The 20,755-nt window shown below is 36.6% G+C and overlaps 1 protein-coding gene across 3 annotated transcripts in view; it reads right to left on the reverse strand.

Moving 5' to 3' along the window:
* LOC120414518 (uncharacterized) overlaps window positions 1–20,755 on the reverse strand; it is a 233,335-nt gene that overhangs the window by 82,143 nt on the left and 130,437 nt on the right. For 2 of the 3 annotated variants that reach the window (XM_052706362.1, XM_052706365.1), the window contains one exon: window positions 16,883–16,975. In XM_052706362.1, the coding sequence (XP_052562322.1) occupies window positions 16,883–16,975 (93 nt within the window). Of the gene's footprint in view, window positions 1–2,380; window positions 2,684–16,882; window positions 16,976–20,755 lie in introns of those variants that run through there. The other variant, XM_052706364.1, reaches the window with a different exon arrangement.

Genomic DNA, 20,755 nt, shown 5'->3' on the forward strand with positions numbered 1-20,755 from the left:
GGAATGACAGCTGTCAAAATAAGGAAGCCTTGCGTTTGGAAATACTAGGGGGTCAAAATGTAAACATTTGTTTACTTGATTTTTGTACTGTGAGTGGTTATATTTCAAAAAGATTCCCAAAGTTACATTTCAAAGGTATCTTTTCAAAAGGACGGAAACGCCGTTTGTAAACAAAAACGTTTTTATTGATTTACACGTGATAAAAAAAACAATTAGAAAATATTGGATGATGTTCATTTTTACAATCTTTGACTGCTCCGGAGGTAAAAATAATAATTTTAAATTTTACTATGGAAAAAGGCATTTTTTATAAGTCCAGTCAGCGAGAAATGTTAGAAAATTGAATTGAAGATTTATTTCCGAATTCGGTAATTGAAAATCGGTAAAAAGTGGTAAGATGATCAAAAGTGAACTTCATTATCGAATTTCGGTGAGATTTTACCAAATTCGGTAGTTTACTGAAGTTTACCGAACTGTTTAAAAAATCGGTAAAATTTACCGAATTCGGTAGTTGAAAAATTGGTACACCATCTGTCAAAATGAACAAAATTTTACCGAAAATCGGTAGTAAGATGAACAGCAGTGAACTTCATTACTTAATTTCGGTGAGATTTTACCAAATTTTGTAGTTTACCGAACTGTTTAGCAGTTGAAAAATTGGTAAAATTTACCGAAATCAGTAGTAAATCGGTAATTTTTAGATCGGTGAACAAAATTTTACCGAAAGTCGGTAGTAAGATACATAGTAAACTTCATTACTAAATTTCGGTGAGATTTTAATAAATTTTGTAGTTAGCTGAAGTTTACCGAACCGCATAAAAAAATCGGATAAATTTTTAATTAAATCAAAATGGAAACAAAACAGCTAAAAACAATCTAGACACTAAATAGCTTATTTTTTTGACAATGTTAGTTCAACCTAAATTTTATTCAATTACGTTAAAAAACGCTAAATCGTTTGAATTTTACTTAAATTGATTGAAAAATTTGCAATTTTTTTAACTAACGAGCAAATTTTGGTAAACCACTTAAATTTATGTTGATTCAGCTAAACTTGGAGAAATGGCAAAAAATGTTTGTTTTACTGAACTCAGATAAGCATTTTGACAGCTGAAACTCTTTTGCAAATTCTGAAACAATTCTGTAACTTTTTAACAAAACTGGTCTTCAAATTTGCAAAATTGCTCCAGCTGTCAAAATGTTTATGCGTCCTTTTCAATCGTTGCTTCAGAAATGTTACTCTGAAATCGGTAACGGAAGCTGTTAAACTTGAAGCAGTTATTTTATTTTGTAAAATGTGTCTTGAATTTCAGTCTATGAAAAGTTGTTTTTGCGACTAAGAATTAGAATTTAATAGAAATTGTTATGTTTGCATCAAAAAGTATTTATCATTTTCAACCATTATTTAATGTATTTTAATTTTACCAAGCCTAATTTCAACCTAACAGTGGTTTGTTTACTTCCACAACTTTGACACAAAAACCACCTCAAACTGTCAACAATTTCGCCTACTGACGTCAACGCCAAGTGCGAAATGCTCACCATTTCTGGGTATTTCACCCAAACCCCTCATAACTTCCCAGAAACACACACAACCTGTTTACCTTTCACGTCGCCAAAACGCCAATCAGCAAACACTCACTGACAGTGGCTTTCCCCTTGGCGTTCCTCTCCCGAAAACCCGATTTCGAAAGCCCAATCCGGACGCTTCATTCACAAATCGTCACAGGTGTGCGCGCGACCCCCTAAAACACGTGCCCCTCGTCGTAATAGGTTCCGTCAAAACCTGTCCAATTAGTGTGCTGGTGTGCACCCCTGGTTGCTACTGATAAGCTAGCGGGGGAAAAGGGCGCAACTCGGCGCGAAGCGCCCTTCCGAAATTTTCGGTAATTGCGCCCCGCTTGCATGCGTTATGACTGATGGGTAATTTCTGCACATGGTTCCTTGACGAAGCTTCAGCTTGTGTTTTTTTAATGACATACACTGTTTATTTTCTCTCTTCGTTTTTTTTCGTTTGAGTTGTTTAGAGGAGGGCGATGAGTCAGATGCGCCCCTCGCCAAAAAACGACAAAAATTGGCAGCAGGTGAAACTGGCAAATGATCGAGATGACGAAGCTGCAGCTTGCGATCTAGACCAAAACACCACCAAGACCTCCGGCAGATGGCGCGTTGGTCTCCGCTCGGGGTCCGCAATTACCCCGTAATTGGTCTTGCCACTTGTGGTTTTGCTCCGGTCAACAATGTCGCACTGCAAACTTCGAACACTTGTGGGTAATCCGTCTTCTTCCAGTTTGCAGATCATGCTCAACAGATGTCTTCCGGTTATATTCCGGATCGGGTTACCAATCACGTCGTCGCGGTCACTTCCCAAAACACAAACCTCTCTCTTTTGTAATGGTTCACACTGCGTAAGCGATCGCGCTTAGATCATCTTCCTGAACTCTTCCGTGCCATAGCCGCTCGGAGAGCGGATCACTTCAACGAGATCAATCCGAGATCCGAAGACAGCGTGTATCCATCGTAAAAGATCTTCACCACACACACATTCTCACATATGAATGCACCTTCCAAGGTTTCAAATCACACACCAGCACAAAAAAATCCAATCCCAGTCGAGGCGCGAACCCACGATCGTACACCCCTAACTCGCAAAACGCAACCAACCGGACCGAGCATAAAATCAAGACTGACTCTCTGCTCTCGGGCGCCCGCGCCGCCAACACGAAGCTCGGCGAGGTGAGTTCCGGCCAACTCACCTGAAGAGAGAGAAGGTGAGAGCGAGCGAACTCACACGATCAGGTAAAACTCGTTTCCATCGAAACTTGTTTTGTTTCATGGCAACCTGCGGTCCCCTCACAGCCTACTACTCCACCTCACACCGCACTTCGGTGCGGTGTGTCACGTCGCGTGCTGTCAGTTGGGGTGGTGAGTTCACCTGTTAACCCCGCAAATTTTGGTTGATTTTTTTAGTGTGCAATGTTTTGACAGTTTGATGCACGCTGATTGCGAATGCAATCAATTTTGAGTTGATGCAAAATTGATTGACAACAAACAAACTCAAAGTGGTGAGTTCACCTACGAAGCTGTCAGTTGCGCGAGCGCGCGCGCAATGGCTGCCGTGGTGAGTTTGATCGGTTGATTCAGGTGTTCAGCGGGTCTTTCTTGAAAGATTTCTTCTTCGCTCTTCGTTTGTATAGCAGTTGAAGGCATTGTGTGTCGAGGAAGAGGAAAAGCAAGAAGACGCGGCACACACGAACGTTGGAAGAAAAACAGAAAGAACCAGCATCGTAACCGATGACGGAAAGGGGAAATAAACGGAGAGTTCGGTGAAGAGTCTCCGGTGAAGGCGAAAGAGAAGGTTAAAATACACACACCGACTCAAGCACGGTTTAATGCGTTCTCGAGAACGACGACGACGAAGAGTGCTGTTTGAATTTCAATTTTGCAGCAAAAACACGGATAAACACAACACCGAGAAAGGGACTTGCGCGCAGGAGACGAACCTCGTCAGGTATAAAACTGCACGCACTTGCACATAAATCATGCTAATGGATGTTATTGTGCACCTTTAAACCATAGACTAGGGGGTGAAGACCTGAGTTGGGAATTTTCCGAGCCAAGTTTGACAGTTTGGCAACGCTGACGCGTTTTGCGCGTCATTTTGACAGCTGTCAAAGTGACAGCTGCGCTGTCAGCGCTTGTAAAAAGTATTTTTTGAACTTCTAATCATTCCATATCTGGCTGGTCACAAGAGAAGGGACTTGATCAACGACCCACTTCAAGAAGGCTAATCAAGTGGCCACCTCCACCTTCAACCACCTTGATTAGCATATAAAAGTGCAGCAAAAGTGCACCGTTTGTCCACCTACAGAACATCTAGAAGGGGGCAATTTGTCAGCGCAGCAAATGTAGGTGGACTGTCGAGATCGTAAAAAGTAAAGAACGAATCAAAGCCCGGTTCTTCTTCCTGCGCTCGAAGGACGTAAACAAAAAAAAAGGACAGACGTCTGGCAGGAAACTGGCCCCGCTTTTGTTCGAAGGTGTGTAAAATTTTTCGGGGATTTTACGAATCGAGGGATCAAGTGAAACTGACCAGAAAATCCGTTTGTTATGGGAAGGTTGTGCAAAAGTTGGGGGATTTGTCCGCTTTTCAAAAGTCTATTCATGGCAATTACTTATGGAATTTGTAATTTTGAATAGAATCATTCGAAAGAAAGTTGTTTATTGTTTGCTTTCACTCTTCATGAGAATCCAAGCCGGCGTTTGACAGTTCTGTCTGCGCGCAGGGCTGTGCTCGGTTTGAGAACTGTAATTTTACACGCTAAATTCAAACGGGCAATTTAGATTACAACTCAAATGTTTGTCATCTTCGAATTTGATTGCAAAATTGTCTTAACTGTTCACAAAAATTACTTTTTCTTTAAATTTAGTATTTTTTTTTCATTTTGAGCAAGATTATTTGAAATAAAGTTTATCATTGTTTGGTTTCACTCTTCTTAAGAAACCAGCAATGCGTTTGACAGTTTGGGCTTCGCACAGAGATTTGCCAAAACTGTCACTTCACACGCTTAAATGGTACTAAGCCATACTAAGCAGTTTAAATTAGTTTTCGAGCATCAAACTTCGTCACGGAAATGGTTTATTTGAGTTTGAAAAATGTTTGAATGAAAATATTTGAAAGAAAGTATTGTTTTTTTCACTCTTCATGACAATCCATTTGAAAGATTGAACAGTGTGCAGGGTTGTTCTCAGTTTGAGAACTGACATTCCACACGCTCGAATGAAACCAAGCAGTTTCAACTACTTTTCGAACGATTATTATCGTCAAACCCCTCTTTTTTTTGAAAATTTACAGTCGTGAATAGAATTATGTGAAAGAAATTTGTTAATTGTTATGATTATTAGCTATTTCCATGGGAATCCAGCCCTGCGTTTGATAGTTCGGTCAGCGGTTAGCACCAAGGTATGTAGATTAGTAAGGTAAGGCGGGTTTTCCAGCTGTCAAAATAGTTAGTTAGCACGAAACCCGGATTTTATATGGAGATTTTCAGAAAAGTGAAAATTTGACCATTTTCCGGGCAAATTTCACCGGATTTTTTTTCTGTAGGGTTGTTAAGCATGCCAAACTGAACCGAAATACGCTTTAAAACAGAAAAATATTTTTCAAAACAAATTCAACTAAACGCGTTTTTGTACAGTTTTGCATGCTTAACAACCCCACAGAAAAAATCCGGTGAAATTTGCCCGGAAAATGGTCAAATTTTCACTTTTCTGAAAATCTTCATATAAAACCCGGGATTCGTGCTAAATATTTTGACAGCTGGGAAATCCCGCCTTACCTTATCTAATCTACATACCTTGGGTCAGCAGAGTGTTCGAACTGTCACTTCACACACTAAATCGGAACTAATCAACTTTATTTACAAACTCAAACTTTTGCAATCGTCAAATTTGATGGCAAAAACCGCCTTAATGCATCTTTCCAAGAACTCTTCAAGACTCATTTAGGCAAATCAATCTTACTTAAGTGCAATTTGCTTTTTTCAAGTTTATGCACAGTCGTACAAGGCGATAATGAGCTCCACCCAAAGTAATCGCTGCATAAAAACGACTCATCAACAAATATCCGGTCTTTTTTGCGATCTTTTAAGTCTCTACCCTTGTCCAATTCCAGTCCCTGTGCGCAAAACGGTCGAGCACCGTCGACGGCGACGGAGACAACAATTACGGCAGGAAATCAGATAACAAGTCCCTACCGGACGGATATACGGCTGTACGACGAATCCCTTCTTCCCATCGTTTTAAGGCACCACATCACAATTTGCACTTTATGACTTCGTCGAGGTTCGTCGCCAAGTGCGCCAAGTCTTTTCTTCCATTTTCGGGGATTTCTCAAACGGCTCAACTGTCATGTCGAGAGGTGAATCTTCACTTACGGAGTGTCGTCGTGTCCCCTCCGGGGATGATGATGCGCCGATTGCGACAGACGTCGCGAAGCCAGTCACGATTTTTGCTTGCCTTTTGCGACTTATTAAAAGTCGAAACGTGAGGCGCAAGCCTCGAATCCTGCGGATTCGTGCCATTTTTCTAGCAGAAAATAGTCAAGGGCAGGTGACTCTTCTTGGGGAATCGTGTGAAAAGTTGCTCTAACCCAACAGTTCGAGCAACTTTCGTTAGCGTGCATTGTTTTGACAGTTCGCTGCACGCTCAACGGAGCGCACTCAGTTTTGAGTTCGAGCAGCTTTTGCTGCATGGGCTCAGAAGCCAAACGTAACTTTGTATGCCGATTCCGTCAGTTGGTTGATGAAGACTCACTCTAATCAGCAATTACAATCGCGCTGAAGCCCTACCGATTCGGTAGAACTAATCTATCAATTCCGTCAGATCAACAACAACTGTTCTACGATTTCTACAATTCAAATTGTGCTCACTTCGGCACTTCATTACATCGCGCCAGCGAATGGTTTTGTCTTACAATGGGAAACTGGAAACCAATGTTTTCATGCTGTCGAACGCCGTCGCGAAGCGACGCTCGTGTCATGTGGCGTACCCCTCGCACACCTCAAACCTTTAATGGCGTACCCCTCGGATCGCAAGCGAGCGCTTCAGAATCGATCGATGAGCGCGGTTTAATGGCGCGATTACATTACAAGCATTAATATTCCACAAATGTCACTAGCCCCGTTCCCGTCGTTGGCGGACCCCTCGTCAAAACTCCACTTCGAGTGTGGAGTTCAGTTCTTGAATAGACAATTAGACGGGCTTCTTGTAAGAATACAGTGGGGAAGGGGGCGAAAAACAGGCAATTATTGATCCGCGGGTCTTGGGGGCCCTAACGAGTGTGATTTATGCAAATATGACAAACAGGTCTGGCGGCTATTATTCGGTGCGATTGTGGACCAAATTTCCATATTTGCGCATGTGACGAGAATTTGCTATTTGCTGCCTCAGCAAGGAAGACCTGAACTATTCTGGTTGGTGATGGATGGTTCGAGAGGGGTCATAAAAATAGCTAAGCTTATTGTTTGTTGGAGAGTTAGAAACAGTCACTGGAATCTTTCATATAAATTGAAATAATCAGAAATGTTCATAAATGAAAGTCGCTTCTGACAAGCGGTTTCAAGCGACATTTAGTAATAAATAACAAAAGAGCACAGATAAGAACAAGTTTCTGTCGAAAAATCCGTTTGTTTACAAAGTAATAATTGGCAAATTGTTTGGAAATATAATTAAATAGTTAACGGCCAAAAATATGTGCTTTTCTCTCAGTTATTTGGGGAGCGTTCTATTACTACGTAACGCAAAAATTTGATTTTTTACCCTCTCCCACCATCGTAACAAAATTTCCATACACATTTTAGAAAATTTGTATGAAGCGTAACACGGCTTTCGAACTCCCTGCCCCCAACTGCGTTACGTAATAAAAGATCGCTCCCTTGTCAGTTTACCAGCTTTTTGAATAAATTAAGAAACTTATTTTGAAAATTTGCATCGTCAAATTTAACGGTTGAAAAGAATTCAAATGTAAACATTATACGTATAGTTTTGCAACCTGCCGCAGTCTAAAATTGATGGCGCCACCGTCAATTGCTGCCATTTCAACTTTTACTCTACACTCTGATTCTCGTTCAATGAGATTTGAGTAAGAAACGACTGTTTTTGCGATTTTTTTAAATCTTTTTTGTTTGAATAATATTTTAACTTTTCTAACACATTCAAAGTATGTTTACATGGCAGCGGCAGATTTGTTTGAAATCAAATTTGCTGTCTCTTTCTAGCAAAAGTTTATGTCAGACGACATCTGACTGTTTTTTGGACTGACTGCCCGATATGTCAGTCAACATATTTCGCAGGGACTGTGACAGCTCGAGCTCGATCATTGTTTACATCGGAACACTGTGACGAGGAGTTCGTCAGTTTTGGGACTAGAAAGCCTTATTAGAAGTTTTCTTATTTATTCAGATAATCGGAAATTTCTTCTTTGAAAAGATAGTCAGCTTCTAAAACGCGGTTTTATCAGATATTTAGTAAAAAAAATTGCGAACAAAGCAAGTTTCTATAGAAAAATAGAAAAAAATATTTGTTTACAAGGTGAGAATCGGCCAATTGTATGGAGATAGAACCAAATACTAAACCAGCCAAAAAAGGTACTTCTCTCCTAGGTATTTGTCACTTTATCAGATTTTTTAAATGAAATAAAAATATTTATTTTGAAAATTTGCAACGTCAAGTTTAACGGTTAAAAATTCAAATGTGAACATAATTTGATGCAAGTCTACACACTAATTTTCGTTCAATCAGATTTGAGTAAAAAATGACTGTTTTCAGATCTCGGCAACAGATAGCGCTAGTAGGCAAACTGTTTTTTTGTTCTAAAATTCATGTCTGTTTGTCTTCTTTGAAAAATTTCAGCTTCTAAAAAGCGGTTTTATCAGATATTTAGTAAAAAATTACGAAAAAGCAAGTTTCTATAGAAAAATAGAAAAAAAATTGTTTACAAGATGAGAATCGATCAATTGTTTGAAGATAGAACCAAATACTAAACCAGCCAAAATAGGTACTTCTCTCCTAGGTTTGTCATTTTATCAGTATTTTTGAATGAAATAAAAATATTTATTTAAAAAAATTTCATCGTCCAATTCAACAGTTGAAATAAATTCAAATGTAAACATAAATTGATGCTAGTCTACACACTAATTTTCGTTCAATCTGATTTGAGTCAAAAATGACTGTTTTCGAAACTCGACAACAGATAGCGCTAGTGGGCAAACTTTTTATTTTTGTTTTCTAAAATTCATGTCTGTTTGTCTGTAGTTTAAACTGCACTTTTTTTTTTATTGAAATTAAACTTTTGAAAAAAAATGGTCAAATTGGAAGCTGCAAAAGTTCAAAACTGGCACTGTCCAAAGGTGGGACAGTATGGCTCAGTTAATCCGGTAATATTCCAGATTGCGTTGAAGAGGCACAATTTTTAAATTTTCGATATTTGTTTATTAATACAGCAAATTTGTACGGAATACGTAATTTCGAAACTCTGGATAAGGATTTGGACAAAGTGGTCAATCAGTTGTGATAAGCATTCTAAAGTTTGAGTTGACATAATTAAAAACATGTTGCAAAATCTGTCCAAATCGGCCAAACCCGTGAAATCCGAAATTCTGGTTCAGGTTAAAAACTTAGGCAAAGTAGTCAAATATATCAAGCGATGTGTTAAAATACTTGTAGAAGTATGTCAAATCAGTTGTGATCAGGATTATAAAATATAAGAAGAGATCAGTTCTGGCAAATCTGACCAAATAGGCCAAATATGGCCAAATCTGGACAATCCGGAATTCCGGTTCCATGTAAGGAATTAGGCAACGTGTTCAATTATGTCATGCGACATGTCAAATCAGTTGTGATCAGAATTTAAAAATATTAGAGGACATCAGTTTTGGTTAATCTGGCCAAACTGACCAAATAAGGCCAGATCCGGAAAATCCGGAAATCTGGTCCCAGGTAAGGACGAAAGCAAAGTGGACAAATATGTCATGCTACACGTCAAAACACTCGTAAAAAGAACTCTAAGATATAAGAAGACATCACAAAATCAGATTTGACAAATCGGACCAAATCGGCCAAAATCCGGAAAACCCGTACAATCCGAAATTCCGGTCACAGGTAAGGAATTGGGCAAAGTGGTCAAATATGTCATGCGACATGTTAAATCAATTGTTGTAAGCATGTTAAGATGAAAGAAGACATCATTTTGATCAAATTGGCCAAATGTCAAAATTTGGGCAAATCCGATCAAGTTTAGTAAATCCGGATTTCTGGTTCCAACAAAGTTTTTTTTTTTTTGAAAATTGGTCAAATTTGCCAAGCGACTTGTCGAAACATTTGTAAAAAGCATTCCAAAATGTAAAACTACATCACCAAAAAAAAGTTTCTGAAAATCTGCTCCAATTGGCCTTATCCGGACAATTCGGAATTTCGGACCCCGGTTAAGAATTTGGACAAAGTGGTCAATTATGTCATGCGACATGTCAACTCAGTTGTTGTAAAAGCGTTATAAAATGTAGGAAGACATAATTTTGGCAAATCTGATCAAGTTGGCCACATCCGGACAATCCGGGATTCCGGTCCGAGGTAAGTATTTTTTTGCAAAGTGTTCAAATATGTCAAGCGATATGTTAAAATACTTGTAAAAAAGCATTCTAAAATGTAAAAAGACAATACAAAACCAATTTTGGGAAATTTGGCCAAAATTGCCAAATCCGGACAATCCAGAACTCTGGTTCAAGGTTTGAGAATTCAGGCAATATGGTCAAATATGTCATGTGACGTTATAAATTTTAACATGGCATTAAAAATACAATTCAAAAATCCAAACATTGTTATCCGTGTGAAAAGAATGGTAATTTTGCAATTTTATATCCAAATATTTACCCTTAACATCAACAAACCAATCCATTAGCATCGTTTTTCCTCCACAATTAATAAATTAGCCCAAAGAAGCTCTCCAACTCGCTAATTCCTCCAATTTACCTAATTCAACCTCATATTTCGTCGATCACCCGCGAAGAACTGCGTGCGATCAGCTCCCAAAAAACAAAGACGAAAAAACGCAAATCTAATTTCACACCTCTACCACAAATTAGCGCGCGACCTAAGGCTATGATCTAGCCGCGCTTCGCCGCGCGTGCTTAGATCTCCGTAGTATTTCCGATTTCTCGCTGAGCCTACTGCGACGATGATCATCGCTGCCCGGAAAGATCCCTACCCCCAAAAAAGAAAAAGCTAATATTGAACAACGACTCTTGGAGTCGCGTAGAACTTCATGTAGAATTACGACGGTACAAGTTCTCGACAATTTGTGGGCCGTATTTGCTCAAGTGTGTCGTCAAACATAGACGCGCGCGTAGGCGGACGGCACTCGGCGTTATCAGGGCACCCGAAATTACTCCAAAAAGTTTTGAAACTGAATGAAAGTCGTTGTTTTTCTGTCGTTCATTGCAGGTTTCACAAATATTGACCCAAAGACGACTGCGCTGCGCTGCGCGCAGCGGTGCCATCTTCCAGGGCAGAGATAAGGCGATCCGACAAAACTCGAAATCGTCGACGCAGACCTTAAAACCCCTGAAGAGATAGTCAGAGTGAGAGAGAGAGAGTAGGGTTTCAATTTCGAACCCTCAGGTAATCTCACACCTTAGGTCTCCGACCGACTTGCGTGTTTTTCTTATTTCATTATTTTTCCGACCTTTTTCAGGTTTCTCGACGTGCGGGTCTAATGGTTTTCGGGTTCTAGATACCTATATTTGTACAAGTTATTAGCCGAGTGGACTGAGCGACGCGGCGCGGGGTCAAATCAACCGTAAAACGCTACGATCTCTGCCGTTTCACTGTGTGAGTCTACCCGTAGAAACACACGAGAAAGGAAAGACAAGATATCGCCTAAGGCGCACCACACCAGAGATCAACTTCAACTCACACACCACCACACAACTTGATCGCGTGCGATCATGGTGTTGGTGAGGTACAGCTACTTGAACAACTTCAGCAGCAACCTCGCTCGGAGGAGGTCCAACGAGAAGTTTCTTTTTTTTACCGATCCTCTGCGGGAGTCGTCGAGACTCTAAACTCGGCATGACCGAGATTTCCGAGATCGTCGACGTCGGCGGCGTCGCCGACGACGACAAGAAGAAACTTGGCAAAGTCGGAAGCGAAAACGCCGCAATGTAGGCAACTAGCGTCGACTTGGTCGACTTCGTCGACGATCGCGATCGCTCAGCGTCTAATGTTGCGTAATGATCTTCCATTAGAGACGATAATGCTTTCGTTTGGAAGTTTGAAGTTGGGGAGGGATCTCGGAAAAATTGGCTGTAATTAGCAATTCTTACGCACTGATCGCGCTCGCGCGCGCGATCGATCGCGAACGTTGCAATTATTGCCGAAAAAAAGGTGAAGAATCAAGCACCACTTAGCGCACCTCCTTAAAAATTAAGTCATTTGTATTCTTCAACGCGACACAAAAGGTCTCTTCCAAAGAGCAGACCCTAAAAAAAATAGTCGCATAAAAATACCTTACTTCCCCCCGGTTTAGCATTGCGAATCGCACGTCGGCAGTCGCGCATTGATTGAGGTTAGATTTCGAATTGGGCTTTTGAGGTTCGTCGCGTGAAAAGCGTTCATGTCGTTCAGGCCGGTTTTTCGGTCAATTCGCTGGGGGGTTTGCGGGAGCCCGAATTGAATGATATTTTTTATACGCTAGATGTACGCTAATAAGCGTTGTAGGTCAACTTTACTGTGAAATGAACTGTGAGTAGTTGAGTTGTAAGACGTGCGATGAATGTTAGGTCGTCTTTAACAGCTTATGTAGAATAAGTTTTGCACTGTAACGGGAACATTTGGTCACAAGTTCCTTAGAAAGCCGGTTCAATTTTAAACTGAAAATAGTTTTAAATAATAAAATTAAATTAAAATTCTTATTTTTGTTGTAAATCTTAAAAATCATTTTCTTGGCAGGTTAAGCACTCGCTTCTACTCCATCCAATTTGCTGATTTTCACTTTTTAAACAGCTAATTTAGCAAAACTATTGATATACACTTGCTTGCTCACTTTTTATTAAGCTATTTATCACTCGATTTCAGTTGGAAACACTTTTAATGAGCTAGAATTGAATGCCAAAGTGCTGATATGACAACATTCGAGGCACGCTGGAATTAGATGGTGTTCCCCTAGTAAATAGAACCGAAAACATCGAAAAATAATTTAACAAAAAGCAAGAAATAATTTTGAGTTTTTTACTTTACAAAATTTGATGCAACGAGATATTTTTGCAATTAATTTATACTTCGTGAAACAATCTGGCCGGATCATCTAAATTTGATTTGAACAAAACGTCGATTCTGACTTATTTTCAATTCTAGATTAAATTTTCAAAAGGTCCTGTTGGCATAGGAAACCCATGATACAATGGTTGTTTTGATAATTTACTCTAGAATGCATCTTTGTAAATAAAAGAAGTATTAGTTCAGAAACTCATTTTTGAGTGATTTGCGACAACTATGCATTTATGGGCATATTTAGAGGATGGCAGTGTCGCCAGATCATAATTTTCGTGATATGTATATCGGAAACAATGTTAAAAATAATCGGGTTTAATTCCTTCGGCAGTGTTGTCAATTAAGATATTATTTACAAAAACCTAGAGGAAATTAAAGAAGTAGAGTCTTAATAGACAAAATTGTGTAAAATATTTGATGATTATTTCATACAAGTGACAGTGGCTACACAGTAAAAAATTGTGTTAATTTGGAAGGTTGAATATTACCTCTTTTATGATGTAATTTTACCTCAATTTAGACTGCAAATGCGACATTACTCCAGAATAGTGGTTAATTACATATTTTCAGAGGTAAAATTACACATTTTTTCTGACATAAAAGATGTACCCCTTTCCAGATGTAATATTACCATGATTTTTTTCTGTGTACATTATCATTCATTTTTTTGAGAATCCAAAGAATAAAGGGTCAAATTTCCATGTTTCTTTCAATAAAAGAATTCACTTGGATCAAATAAATTAATGTTTGGCAGATTTATATCACAAAATATGCATAATTCCAAGACGGTCAAAATTCATACAACGGTGTTGCAAGATCATGATCTGGTAAATGCATTTTTTATGGTTTTATGCCCTTCTTTTAAATTTTGCCAAAAAAACAGGGGGCAAACAAAATGGTTGCAAGTTAAATTTTCATGGTTTTATTAAAATAAATTCATTAATATTTTGATTTTTTCACGTTATTTTATGAAAATATGACTTGAAATTTGATTTTTAGTTTTTTTTGCTATGTTTTATATTGAATATTGTTTTAGTTTAGATTTTTTTTTGTAAAGAGTACTTTATGCTTTAAAGTTGTGTATGATTTTGAGAATTAATTATTATGATAAAAAATATAATTTTTTTTATAATAGTGTTTAGAAAAATAGCTACGTTAAAAATTCTTAGTTTAAATTCCGGGGTGACTTTGATAGTCATAGTTTTTCTTGTTAAATTCATATTTAAGATGTTCAAACTTTATTCGTACGTTAAATGTACCTTCACTAAAATGCTAAAATCGTTTTAAGAGAAAAAAAATCAATGTTTATATTTAGTTAGCTAAGTTTATGAGTTTTTTTTACAAAATACATATACATTTTAGGTAAAATTGTTAAAAAGTCGGAATTTTGCCTGAAATGTGTTAAAACTAGTTTTGTTTATAAAATTATTGATTTATATTGCATTTTATACTGAATTCGAAGCACGAATCACAAGTTTTCACATTTTACAAGAAATTTGTTCAACTGAAATTGCCTATAAATTTGGAGATTTTTTTTAATTGTGTTTCATAAACACATATTATTTGTGATTTACAAACTTATTTAACCTTCTCCTGGTGGAAAATTGTCCAAAGGATCCGAAAATGCGTTCCGTTTTCCGATTCAAAATCATGTTCATGGAGAAAATCATAACACTTTGAGAAGTTTAAAATAATGACTTTCATCAATATTTTCTTAACTATAGTTAACTAACTATTTAAACTTTTCAAAATTTTATGAAAAGTTCTTCTTGAAGTACTTTGATCACTTCGCTACCACGGTCAGTATGATTCTAAACCATTCCTTAAGTATTTTGATTGTACTCCTCATTTTTCGGAAAAATCGCAAACCTATCAAAGTCACTCCGTTTTACGGTGTATTGAGATTATTTCTTTGATTATTATTTTTTATTTATATCATTTTGCCTTCCTCACTGAGGTAAGTCTATAATCCTGCTCTAAAAATGAACTTTTGAAAAACAGGTCAAAGACCTATATTCTTGTATACCTATCGACTCAGAATCGAAAACTGAACAAATGTCTGTGTGTGTGTGTGTGTGTGTGTGTGTGTGTGTGTGTGTGTGTGTGTATGAGTTTGCGTATTCCCCTTGGTACTCAAAATTCTTGCCAAGTTTTCTCGGCACTGGCTGATCCGATTTGAGTCATACAAGTTGCATTCGATCCGTTTTGTTGCCCCATACTGCACTATTGAATTGTTTGAAGATCCGATAAGTATTTCGAAAGTTACGTATAAAAAAGTGTCAGAGTTGCGAATCGGGTGCTGGAATTTTGATGCCGGATCTCACTTATCTATATGAAAACTATGTCCGGATTCATCATCCGACCCATCGTTGGTTAGGTAATCGAAAGATCTTTCCAATGAGTCCAAAACATTGAAGATCTGGCAACCCTGTCTCGAGATATGACCAATTAAGTGATATTTATGTACATTTTTTTAATGCCTATGCTATGTCCGGATCCATCATCCGACTCATCGTTGGTTAGGTAATGAGTTTTTCCCATGAGTCCAAACATTGAAGATCTGGCAACGCTCAGTTTCAAGTTTTGACCGCTTAAGTGACATTTGTGTAATTTTTTTTATTGAGAAATAGATGGAATTTGTGTCCAAACCCATCATATCACCAAATGTTGGTAAAAAGTGAGGAAGGCACCAACCATAAGGTGGATTAAGTTAGTTTCTATTATAACATTTCAAAAAAAAAAAAAAAAACGTGGAATAACCTAGAATTGCCAATAATTACTAAAATTATCTGGAATTACTAGCCTTAGTTTAGAATTACAGTATAACTTGTTCAAATTCTGAGTAATTCTGCATTATTGACCAGTCTCACACGATGCTGGTAACGCATTGAAAATAAATGCGGCAGGATTGAAAGATAACAATTTGAAAAACCATGAAAAAATGTAACAAAAAATATTGATCCAAATTAATAAGCAGTGTTGTCAGATTTTAATTTTTTTAACGTCAATCTAAGGAATAACCAAAAAAAACATAGGAATAAAAAAATCTATGTAAAATTACAAATTATAAGTTTCTTGACTCTTTATAAAAAAATATTTTGACCATTCGAGGACATCGAAATATTAAGTCTGGACTGTATTAATATTTATCATCACGATATTTCCTAATCTAAGATAACCTTTGAATAACATATTAAATTTAAACAGCTTGTTGTGACATAAAAATCAGCTGATTTATTTTTGAAAAAGAACATTGTAAGTAAAATATTTTAATTCAATATTTCAATTCGATTTTCAACATCGAAATTTCAAAATCATTAATCCATTCGTTTTTCACATAACATTTTTGCTAACTAAACGATGAATATAAATCATGATCCATTATCTGAATTTCCCATTGAAAAATCATATATCGTTAAATTGAAGATAATCAAAAATTATCAATAATCAATAATGTTATTTATCACTGATTGAAGAACGAAACCCTATAGTGTAACGATCACCACCAACTTTGAAAATTTATGCTTTCAACCACAACACGCTCAGCGCCAAGAGCCCTCCACCAAAGCCCAATGAACTTTGATGAACTCGTCGACGCCAAAAAGTTCCAATCTTGGCCATAAATTAGAAAATTTCCGCCTGTCATCGAGTATAGTACCTTACACAAGAGTCCAGGTGGACCAGGTGCTGCCAACTTTCCGCAGAAACGAAAAAAAAAACGAAACCTCTCTCGTGACAACCATTGCCAATCCGCGTCGACAGCCCCAAAGTTCAGTGCTGGACTCCCGAAGCAAAAGACCGAAACTGATAAGTGAAAGTCAATCGATCAAACGGCCGACGTCGTCGTCGTCGCAGCTAAATTAATTTTCGTCGTCTGCATGTCCTCCGGGGGTTTTCTTTCGGTTCCACAAAAAAAAATCAGCTTCAGTTTGATGTTTCGGCAGTTATTAGACGCAAAACGATCATTTTCCACGCAATTCGGTTTGTTGTGAGTTTTTCCTTGTTCGGCGAGCTAAATTGAATAATTTGATTTTTTTTTTCAGAGGTTGAAACTTACCTTTAGGGCGCAGAATATACAGTCCTGTCCGCCGCAGACGTGGTTCTGGAGTGTCCGGAAGGATCGCCGGAAGGCGTCCAAGTGCCAGAGGACCTAAGGGGAAGAGACAATAGAGAATTGGTTGATTAACATTTTAATTGAGACATGTTTAATTCTAAAGAATATTCCTATTTTCAATGATCAAAAGCCAAATTTTTATCTATTTAAAAAAAATTGTAAATTTGGGAATGCTTTTAAATAATTAAAAATAAATCATAAATCTAGAGCGAAGAGAGAATAAACTACAAAAGCAAAGTAAAATGTTTTGTTGAATTGTCCTTCTGAACCTTCTGAACAGAAAAGACTATATTTATCATCACCGAATTAGGATCATTTTAGTCTAAGTCTTATCAAAATTGTACATCTTCTATCGATTCAATTTAATTGAATTTTGATGCTTTTTAGGTAAGATCAGTTGAGTCACCATGTGTCTCCATCAAACTCTACTAGCCTTAAAGCTTTGAAGATGACGCATGGTGGTCCACCAATAAAATCGTTGAAATATGATACCTTTGAGAGAAAATTAGCTACAAGTCACCACAGACAGCCATCAAACTAGAGAAATAAACTTCCTCAATATCAAATATCAAGTACCTCCCCATAACGCATTCAAATTGCATTTCGCACAAACTGCAATAAATGCATCAAAACCCGTGCTGCGGAGGAGGAAAATAAGCCACACACGCAAAACTAATTCCCTTTTCCAACGTCAGTCCAGTTTTGTGCGGAGGTGGGCTGCACGAATTGGCCAGAGACTTCGTGAGTAGCCTGAGGCGTAAAAAATTAGCCCACGCAAAAGCTTCAGAGTTAGAATACATTAGCCAGCGTCCAGCGACTAAGGAGGCCGCGCCGACTTAAACCGGGGCTTTTTAAACTGGTGGCGCTTGAGGAAGAAGTGGGAGAGAAAAGGTTCTTGCGTGATTTAAAAAAAAAAATCAGCTTCGCTTAAGCTAGTCTGGCTCTAGCCTACTTGGTGGAGGCAGCGAAATTTGAGCACCTTGGGTGGATTGAGGGGAAGGAGGGTGGAATGGAAAGAAAGAAATAGGAAAGAAGAAATGAGCTTTGGGCTCGTTAACACACTTCATCTCGGGTGAGGAGTTGCGACTTCGTTGGGCTGCTGCTGCTGTTGGGGGACCCAGCATGAATGTTTAGGGGGAGGGCACGTGACGCAGGGTTGCCAGAATTGATAAGTTTATTTTTATTTCTTCACTTGTGAGCTTGATTACTGATTTTTTTTTGTAAAATAGTACACACCTCAAATTTCTTTTCAAATTTGTTTTGACAAATTAAATAAGTTGGCAACACTTCTCACACTTTTTTCTTTTCAAAATTGTTTTTTTTATTTAAAATTTAAATCAGCTCAAAATTTATTAAGTAATTGTTGATGTCCCTGACCTTGTCAAATTAGAAGATCTCTTTAATGCAATTAGGGGAACAGCATGTATTTCCATCGGGCACCTAATGTTGGCGAATCATCACTTTGTCTTTCAATTATAGCATCTAAAAGGTGTTTTAGTCTTAAATCGAGCAAAAATTTTTAGGAGAAAGTAAGCAAGATTCTATCTAAAGTTTTTCAAAATTATGTGCTTTAATAGTGAGAAAAAGCAAATAGTTTTGAATCATTAAACTGCCAAAAACAACAATGATAGAATTTTTAAATAAAATATATTTAGTTAAAGGCTTTCTAAGTCAATTCTAACAAAGGTGAGTCATTTTTTGGTTTTCAATTGCTTAAATTAATGAAGGTATAGATGCAACTTTAAAAATAAGAAAAAATGTTCATGTTAGTTTTCAAATAATCAGTAAAGCCATTTTCAAACAAAGAAACTTTCGATCACTTATCAATCTTTTAACGAAAAAATAAAAACAATTTCTAACATGCTTGAGATTGTTGATCTCCTTCAACGTGCTCAAATTTCAATTGCCTTTAGAGAAAATTGGAAATTTCCATTTGTGAGCATTTTTAAACAGAGAATTATCTGAAAATATGATTTGTATAACTACAACAATGCCATTGCAAATTTAATTTAAAGTTTTTGTCCTCCTTTCAAAAATTCTTCAAAAATAAGGAAAAAAATTTAAAAATTCTTCATAAATAAGGAAAAAATAGTGATTGAAATTGAAATTTTGATAGATTTAATTTTTAAAATTGATTGTCAAACCATTCAGAATACATTTTTTAACGCTTATTTATGCATTTGGAATAATTGCAAATTTTATTTCAAATTTATGTACCACTCCTTCAAAAATGGCTCAAAAAATAAGGGGACAAAAAAATAATTATTGCCGAAAATTTAAATTTTCATTGAGCATCGGATTCGAGTGGTAGAAATGACAGTTCTCCCATAAGACACATTGTACATTGTACAAAAACTGCTCGAATGGAAGCGCTCCATTGATTGTGAGCTATATAAAAACATTTTAAAACATTTATTCTTTTCGATTTTTTGTATTTTGTATTTTGAATTTTCGAACCAGATCGGAAAAATTCATAAAACTTCAGGAAAATGAATATTTTCTGAAATTCATTGATAATGTGCCAATTTTTGATAAAGCATAATATTAGGGGAAATATACCCATTTTAATCACTCAAAGCCGTTCGACCAATTCTCATCACTTTTGCAGTTTTCCGCTATTAAATCAACATTTTTAGAAACATCAACAATGGTGAGTTGCTTGCTCACTTTTATTTGAGCTATTTGTTACTTTGGAACAGTCAAAAACACCTTATAAAAGCTGTAATTCATGATCAAAGTGCTGATAGGCCGATAATAGAAATAGGCTGAGAAAGGGTATAGTTCCCCTATATTACTTTTCCAAAACCACCATCGGTTTTCAAAAAGTAAGCGAGAATTTTAATGATGTAAAAAGCATTTTGTAAAACACGGCTGTTTTAAACTTTCATAAATCAGGCTTTAATTTTTTTTTATTGGCAAAAGTTCTACAAAAAAAAATTACCAAACAAAAATAATCAAACATTCTGACATTTTAAAAACCAAAAATATGTATTTTTTAAGCTCAATATTTCAATATTTCTTCCAAAGTATGCTGAATATGATCAGAAAAAATATTTAAAAGTTTCCTTTGAAGCTTCAGTTAAATTTTATGTTATCATAAAATCATCCTAATTAAATTTAGAATTTTATAGTTTAATATTGTTATCTACTAAAATACAAAAATTTAGCAAAATGGTTTAATTTAGCATATAAAATTACAAACATTGACACCATAAATATAATTAAATGAAAAAAAAAACAATTGATTTGCAGATAAGTAAATTCCGAGATATCTACATTTATTACATTTATGAACAAATTAAAAGAAATTCATAAACATTTAAAAATTTTGACTAAAATTCTTCGAATCCTGCTTTTAAAAAATAAACGGTTTACATTGAGTTAAAAATAATAAAATTAATTTACAATGATTTCTGGACAGTACAATAAATGTAACTTATCTGAGAAAATAGCCCAATACCGAATGCTGCTTGCTAATATCGATGATTCAAAATAGAATTAGAAACCATAAATCTAAAATAATTATTATTAAAAAAAAGCATTAAAAATTTAAGGGTGCACAGCAACCAAGGAAGTTAGTTGTCTTCTTATTACAAAATTGACAAACTCACAGACCCAATCCTGAAACAATCTGATTGTAAAAATAATCAATCTTTGCTATAAATAAATTCGAAGACAGTATTTTAGGGGATTAATAAAAAAATCATATCGATATTTCCCGTAGTTTCGAAGATACTAAAATGTCTGTAAATAAATTTGTTGTGCAAAAGCTCTGGTTAATGTGTACCGTTAAAGGATACTATTATTTGTAGTACA

Source organism: Culex pipiens, chromosome 1 (genome assembly GCF_016801865.2).
Source record: "Culex pipiens pallens isolate TS chromosome 1, TS_CPP_V2, whole genome shotgun sequence".
Classification (NCBI taxonomy): Eukaryota; Metazoa; Arthropoda; class Insecta; order Diptera; family Culicidae; genus Culex; species Culex pipiens.